Genomic DNA, 8820 nt, shown 5'->3' on the forward strand with positions numbered 1-8820 from the left:
CTTAAAATTGATCTTTGCCATCACAGAAATAAATTAGTTTTTTTTTTTTTACAAATATATTAAAACAGAAAACTTTAATTTGTAGTAATATTTCACAGTATTACTGTTTTTTTTAAGCAACTTGGGTGATCATAAGAGACTTCTTTCTTAAACATTAAAAAAATCACTGCCCCCAAATGTTTGAACAGTACTGTAAATATTTCTCATTTTCTCAAAGATTATGGTATGTGCTTAAGTCTCAGCGAGTATGTGAAGGTTGTGATTTCAGTGGGTGTATCTCCTTTTATCAGAATTGTGTTTGAATGTGACTCTGCTAAATATAGACAGCAAAACAGAATGAAGGCAGCTGACAAGACACACACACACACACACGAACAAGCACACACACACAAAAACGCTTGTATATGTGGTTAATGGGGACTCTCAATAGGCATAATGGTTTTTATATACTGCACAAGCTGTATTTTCTATTCCCTAACTCTAACCCTACTCCTAACCCTACCCCTTCATAGAAGACTACTGGATTTTTTTATTTTATTTCAAAAAACATTATTTAGTATATATATTTTTTTAAGTAATTTGGTTTACGAGGACACAGGAAGTGTCCTCATAAACATTGCTATGCTGTAGTACCCATGGAATTGTAAAAACAATGTATTTGAACACAAACACACAGAGAGAGAGAGAGAGAGATCTGCATGTGTGCATGTTATGCACTGAAAGTCTTGCCATGTGAGGAAGAAAATTAATACCAAGATCAAATTTCAGATTTGGCGGCAACAGGCAAACATGTGTTGATTATACTACTTCAGAGCAATCCCTTTTAAAGCCTTTGGCATAAGAGTCACAACTGTGACAATAAAACCTGCATGTGCAATACCAACACAAAATCTGATTAATGAACACTACAGAGCAGGTAGAGAGTACAAGTACCTTTCAACCACCTTTCAAAAGCTGCCAAAAATTTCTTAAAACATACAGACAGTATTGTTACGAAAATATTAAAACCTTTAAACTTCAAGAAACCTCTAAAGTCAAACATTTTCAATTATGGAAGCAAGCATTAAGGTATTTATTTTAATCGTGTTACATTAGAACTCAGGTCATGTGGAGCGTGAGGCATTAATGTGTCAGGTCATCACAGACTATTGACTGAAATGTTTTAGACATGACCTCTGCTCCTTCTGAGGTTGAGAGGTCACATCTTAACATGTGTGGGATCTTAATAAGACCTATCCAATGAAAACAGACATACTTTTACATTAGTGGTGATCATTTTGACCTTTCTGAGGTAAGACATATACTATACTATATTTGATAAAAATCAAATATAAAAATAAAGTCTTGAAATACTGACTATAAAAAAACTTTACCATATCAAACAGCTTTCATTTCCAGCAGGTTTTGTAGCTTAGTGCTGTTTTGATGCTGGTCAAACCAGCCAGGCCAGTATAGCCATGCTGTTGGCCAGCAAATCTTAGTTAGTGAAGCTAGTCAGTTAACATGGTCTTTCTGGTGATGCTAGTTGACCAAATAAGTCTTGCTGGCTAAACTAGTTAAGAAGGCTATTGGAAGCTTTCCATCTTAAAGGGATAGTTCACCCAAAAATGAACATTTGTCATCATTTACCCATCATCATGTTGTTCTAAACCTGTATAACTGTTTGTGAAACACAAAAGAAGATATTTTGAAGAGTTTTGTTAACCATGGACCCATTGATTTTCCTTTTATGACAAAAAAAAAAAAAAAAAAACTGAGACACTCATTAAAATAAAGGTTCTTTATTAGCAACAATTGTTCCATAAAGAAGCTTTAACATTCCATTAGACTAAAGGTTCTTTATTAAAAAAAAAAAAAAAAAAAGTTATTTAGATTATTAACATCTAGAAAAATAAATGGTTTTTATAAGAACTGTTCATTTAATTAAGAATGGTTCTTCTTCTGGCATCACTCTAAGAAAACCCTTTTGGAACCTTTATTTCCAAGAGTGCATTTCTCATGTTCCACAGAAGAAAAAAGTCATACAGGTTATAGACGATATGAGGGTAAGTAAATGATAAAAAAAAATAAAAAACATTTGGTGAACTGTCCCTTTAAGTCAAGATCTGAGAAGTTGAAAATCCTTAATGAGATACTAACTGCAATCACCATACTAAAATAAAATAAAAAATAAAAATAAAAAAGACAGAGAGAACATTGAAAGTTAGAAATGTTCTATATTATGACCCCAGCATAACAAACACAACTGGACTTTTCATTAGGAAAATCTCCTCAACAATCCTCTACTGAACCTAGATATTATTAAGATTGTCTTACCATGGTATCTGCTACAGAACGGTAGTAATGGTCCAGAGATGGATCACTTCCAATGGTCTGCAGGCCTTTACCTGAACCACATGCCTTACATATTGCCGCATTGCCCATGGTAAAGAGTGACCCAAAGCTTGGCAAAAAAACTGCACTACACTTTACATCAACCGAGTTTCCGCACTCACTGTGCCTCTTCCAGTGATAACCAACCACTGAACATCAAATCGCTCCCCGGGAGATTGATTCTCGCTCACATGCACTTAGCTTTATGGGTTTGCATTATCTTCAGTCTTCAGGTAGTACCCAGGAGCCCATTCAATTACCAGCTTCAGAGCATCTATCCAGCTAATGTGAAATCCCCCAAACTTTCATGTCTATGTTTCTCCTCAGGTCCCGAACATCATCTCTTATGTGCTCTCTCTGATCCCCTCTTCTGTGAGAATCTGCTTCCCGTATTGGCAAAGACGACTTTGGCTCTTGTCTCCTCTTCTTTTCCGGTCTTGTCTCTCTTCCCGCCTGCTTTCGTGACTGACAACTGCGGCCGTAAACGTGTCTCCCATTGCTATATCAGGCCGAATATCCGCCCAGTCCAGGATCCAGGGCTGGGTTATTTTTAACCCCTCCAGGCCCAAGCAGCAATGTGACAGAGCAAGGGCCAGCAAGGGGCAATCCTACTGGGGAAGAGCCAGCTGGGAAACCTGTCCTTTTACTCCTGAAGGCCAGGAATGTGCATTCACCGGGACAACTGAGGAAGAGGGTGTTATTTACAAAAATCCTTGGTTGTCATGCCATACATGGTCTTTACAATCTTTAAAATCATGGAACATTATCTAAAAGAGGTTCTTATGCTCAAGTAAAGGCTCTTACAAAATGGTTTAACACCACATGAATCTAATTCATCATCCATGTGGAGTGTAACCGAGATTAAACAGCTATAGCAATGCCTACAGAATTAGACCAAATCGCATCGAGGCATCAGCGTCTGTGGGTCATCTCTGGTCCCGAGAGAGTCCACATTGACCAGACTATGATTCAGCATTAGGTTGACTTCCACTACAGACATAATGACCTGCCATTGACTGATCAATGCCATGCCCCCTGTTAACCATCCTACTATGGGTTTTACTATGGGGCAATAATGACAAGTGTGTTTAAACGGTAAAGAACACATAATTAGTTTTTAAAAACAGAGCATAGTGAACTATGTACAACTACAGCTGACAATGTAAAGCAGCTTGAGGCATCAAATTTATTTCACTGTGCTAGACTAATATACAAAAATGTGGATTTCACTTTATTTTGAAGGTCCCATTAACACATTCTGTTGAATATAAGTAACGTTGCACCTATCTACAAAGTCTCACTAGAGTGTTAGTAGACTGGTAGGGTTAGGGTTAAATGAAGTTTACATGTTCTTGCAAAGTTACTTATAGTCAGTAGAATGTCTGTTGGGAGACCATCACAAAGAGTTATCAGATATTAATCAGACAGACAACTAATACTCTAATGAGAGTTGGTTGACATGTAGGTGCAGTGTTACTTATTGTCAACAGAATGTTCAAAATGGACCATCAGAATAAAGTGTTCCTGAGGCCCAGCTATGGAGTTTTTGCCTCTGTAGTGGACATTCTATTTCAGTGAATTTCTCTGAGACCTCACATGTCACAGTTGTAAGTCTGGATGTCCTGTACAGAGCACATTCAGTGCTTTACAGAGATACTAAATGATTGGAAGTTTCACCATGACCACACCCTCTCCTAGGTCTTTAAAAATGGCTAAATTTAATTTAGTGAAACATTTTACATCCTTATGGAAATATGATTATATTTTGAAATTGTCATTTAAATCTGAATCATTTTCTAATTGTTTGTCATAAAGCAACATGAAATGTTATGGGTTTTCAAATTCAAATATGACTTCCTGTTATGAAACAGCACATCATTTCATACATGTCCACTGTGGAGGACACCAGGACTAAAAGCATGTTTATTATGCATTTTGGGAGACATAACAATTGAATAGGAAAATAAATTATATATCTATTTTGTTATGAAATATAAGTTATTATTATGAAAATCTGGCCAATTATTACTCCCATTATGACCATTCTTTTTTCAACATGATGTCCCAACAGCAAACCATTAATATGCAAATTAGATACAGTATAGATACACTGTGTTTAAAGGGAAAACCAGTTTATGGAAATTTGTACAGACATATTGCATAAAACAAAATGGTATATCAAATAATTTTGTTATATATTTTATAACATAGTTGAGAATCATCCTTAAACAAAGTTCAGAAGAAAAAAATCCTGAAACCTAAAAATGTATTGGTGATTTTAAAAAAAAATCCCATTGTTTTTGCCTTTTTGATGTCTATTCATTCCATTTTAAATTCATCCTTGGTATATAAAACAATGTTATCCCGTTTGTAAAATATAACTAGGCTTTTCCATTTAAAAATAATAGTAGTACTTTTTGAGGAGCAAACATTTAAAAAAAAAAACACTATAAAATTGTATATTGTTCTATTTATTTAGGCCATCCAGGTCAAATATCTTAACACATTAAGTCTGTTTTATGACACATCTGTGCTGACAAGACAAACACTTTTACTCCCATCATCACTGTAGCTTTTTCAACCCTTCCAACCTCTCTTTAGAGGTGATGGATATTTCATGAATGATTCGTTCATTATGTCCGTCACTTGACGAATAAACAAGATTCTGGAGGTGTAGTAGTCATTTGTGCTTCTCATAATTTACCTTGGCTCCATTATAATTATTTCCTGATTTGAATATGATCAAAGATTTTATGTGAATGTGTACAGGGAATTTTGCTATTGAAAATATAACATTTTAAAGGGATAGTTCATCCAAAAATGTATATTCTTTCATTAATTACTCACCCTTGTGTCATTCCAAACCATAAGACGTTCGTTCATGTTCGGAACACAAATTAAGATTTTTTGATGAATTCCGAGAGCACTCTGACCCTCGCATAGACAGCAAGGATACTACCACAGAAACGTAGCAAGGACATTGTTAAACTAATCCATGTGACATCAGTGGTTAGTGGTTCAGCCAAAGCTATGAGAATACTTTTTGTGAGCAAAGTAAACAAAAATAACAAATTTAGTCAACAATTTGTCTCCTCCGCGTCACCTTGGCGCCATTTTGGAGAGTATCCACTGAACATGAACAATGTATGCAGCACCACGCGGAAACGTTGTTTTCGTTCAGATCAAAGCGTAAACAAGGTAAACAACGTATCTGCATGGCACTGCTGACACAGAACAGCATATGTTGTTCACGTTTAGTGAATACTCTCCAACATGTCAGCAGGGTCACGTAGAGGAGACGAATTGTTGAATAAAGTCGTTATTTTTGTTTTCTTTGTGCACAAAAAGTATTCTCATAGCTTCGTAAATTTACGGTTGAACAACTGATGTTAATGGATTATTTTAATGATGTCCTTGCTACGTTTCTGGACCTTGATTGTGTTAAGATCCTTGCTGTCTATGGGAGGGTTAGTAAAAATATCTTAATTTGTGTTCTGAAGATGAATGAAGGTTTTACAGGTTTGGAACGACAAGAGGGTGAGTGATTAATGACAGAATTTTAATTTTTGGGGTGAACTATCCCTTTAAATCTGTAAAAATTAATAAAAAGAATGACTGAAGATTTGTTCATTTTTCTGAACAAGATTAAACAAGGTGGTAAAAATCACTACTTCTTGTTGTTTCTCACTATAACTTAATACATTTTAACTGAATAAAATAAAATGAATAAATCAGCCATTAAAAAAAAACATTTTCAAAACTTGGAAATGCTTGGCAGATTGCAAGAACGAAACTAAAGCATACATGAGTTATATCAAAAGGTTATGTCATCTCATATGTAGCCAATGAGATTTTGCACTCTAGAGACAAATCTGCATACAGGATGATCCTATTTCCTAAGCCTCTTCCAGTATCTGTGCTCTGAAACAGGTGCGGAACAGCTGACTACAGGATTTATCCCCGGAGCTCATCTGCAGCGCAAAAATGCTAAAATGCAACCATAAAAAATTGCATTAATTATTATATACTGCAGGTAACAGTGGTGATAACTTTCTGTGCACAACTGAGAATTAAAAATGATTATTAATAATAAAGAAATCATAAAGGCAAGTTATATAAACAAAAGTAAATTAAAATAATATTTTTTTATAACAATTTGATTTTGCATTAAAAGTCATGTATATATTGTTTGACTGGGGCAGCTGAATTATATTTGTATATATACACAATATTTATATATACATATATATATATATATATATAATATTTGTATGACATCATCATACACTCCGACCTCCATGAACCCTCTGTGCATGTGAATGCTACTGAGATTAACTCTCATCACATTTACTTTACTTCTGCTAACACTGAAAGCACAAAAACCGAACAATTCACATGGAATAAATGCAGATTAAAATATGAAGAACAACTGGATTACTAGATGCTACATTTGGATATTATGAAATAAACTATTTTAAATAGTATTAGGGCTGTCTTTGATTACACTTTCTTGACTTTGCAATGATAAACGTAAAGATATTGACACTAATTGCAGAATTCTTTAAACAGACACGTGATAGGTCAGCTGTATCTGAGCTGGCACATATGAATTTGAGTTTTTTTTTAGTTGAGTTTTTAGTTTTAGTTTAGTTGGTTTTTAAGTGTTAGTATACCTTGCGTTTGCGCTCTGCTCTCTCTCTGTGTCTCTTGCGTCTCTCTCTGGCTTTGGCGATAGCCTTTATCTCAGGAGGTTGTTCCAGTTCCCGTGCCTTTTTCAGGTGTGCTGCTGCATGTGCCATGATGATAAATCACAGCCGCCACAGAAACCGTACACAGGTTCTCCTCTATCTCTTCAGATGTGGAATAGTCCCATATCATTTATCATATTAATGTAAAGCAAATGTTAGAGTCCTTGTTCTGTTTTTCCCAATGGCTACTTTGAATAAGGTGATAATGGACACACTGTGCCAGTGTCCTCCCACAATTCACTCTGAATAACTCTTTAGACTAAACTACTCTGATCCGCTGTGAATTCCCCTACAGAGAGATACTCCAGCCTATTGGTTGGTTGAAGAGAGAAAAGCCTCACTTGCTGAATCTGAATAAATATCGGCATGTGAGAAATAGGGACAAGAGAGAGAGCGAGAGAGAGAGTGAAGGACAAGAGAGAAAGGAAGAGAGGAAGGACCTGCCTGTCCAGATGTAGAGGCATCCAGCTATAGTATATTACAGCTGTAGGACTGAGTGGGTGGGTGTGTGTGTGTGTGTGTGTGTGTGTGTGTGTGTGTGTGTTTCACAAATGTGTGTGTAAGAGTAGAGACACAATTAAAAAGTGTTTGTTTCAGAGAAAAAAACATGAAACACCTGAGGCACATAGCATGCTGCTCTGAGCTGTGGAGGAATTTGGGGAAGACCATAGTGGAGGCTGTCAGGAACACTGGGAATAAATACACTGGGGCAACTGTAAGCCACATATACAAATCTACCTGGAGGAGAATGGTATGCTCCAACACACAGCTACTGTAGTCAAAGACCCAACCTGGTGGGGCGGGGTGGCATAGTGGTAAATGCCCAAGGCTGATAATCAGAGAATTGCTGGGTCAATGCTTGTTCAAAAAGACACTTAATCTTGCATGATGCTCCAGTGAGACTGTGCTATAAATCCCCCTGGATTTGAGGGTGTTTGCGTAAACTACTGCAGATGCTATGGAGAGAGGAAACTATTTTTTAGTGAGATCTCACTTAAGCAGTATTGTTGTAATTAAAACAAGTAAAGATTACAAAATATTTCAAATAAATGCTGTTCTTTCACAAGGTCAACATTTACTTGTAGTACTATACTTGTGGGGACATTTGGTCCCCATAATGGAGGGAATACCAGTACACACATTATCACACCATACAGTAACACAACATGCGTTTTCTCGGTCAAAATACTTCTACACCACCTTTTGGATTGCAAAAGTAACTACACCTCAGTAATTTAGACCTCAGCACACTGACACCTGCTGGTTAAACCGCACACTATACGATATTCATTCATTTACCTCTGTGTGAGTCCTTCAGGTAAGACACCTATAAGACAAGAACTGAACACTAAGGCACCTGAAAAGTACTGTAGTTTGTTTATATATTAACCATAGTTATGGAGTTGTAATATCATAGTAGGAACAGGTGAAACCATTGATGCCACCATCATGGATAGAACAATGAAATTATGGTTTATATACGACGGACTATAAAATATGTGGTCACATTTATTTTAAGGTTCAATTATCGCTATTAATTACAACTTTTGTCTCAAACTTCTAATTTGTTGTTTATTCAGTTATAAAATTAGTTACATTTAGGTATTGGGTAGGATTAGGGATGTAGAATTTGGTCATGCAGAATTATGTGCTTTATAACCAATATGTTAATAATAGGCATGCTAATAAGCAACCACTA

The 8820-nt window shown here is 35.9% G+C and overlaps 1 protein-coding gene across 1 annotated transcript in view; it reads right to left on the reverse strand.

Annotated features, from left to right (window-relative positions):
• Nucleotides 1-7172, reverse strand: part of LOC306874364 (ankyrin-2-like) — a gene marked incomplete at its 5' end in the record, with an annotated part of 50434 nt that extends 43262 nt beyond the window's left edge. Inside the window, one exon of the mRNA XM_079424350.1 lies at nt 7047-7172. Within this exon, the coding sequence (XP_079280476.1) occupies nt 7047-7172 (126 nt within the window). The remainder of the gene's footprint in view (nt 1-7046) is intronic.
• Between the last annotated feature and the right edge of the window lie 1648 nt (nt 7173-8820).

This window comes from Barbus barbus (assembly GCF_936440315.1).
Source record: "Barbus barbus genome assembly, chromosome: 8".
In the NCBI taxonomy this organism is placed as follows: Eukaryota; Metazoa; Chordata; class Actinopteri; order Cypriniformes; family Cyprinidae; genus Barbus; species Barbus barbus.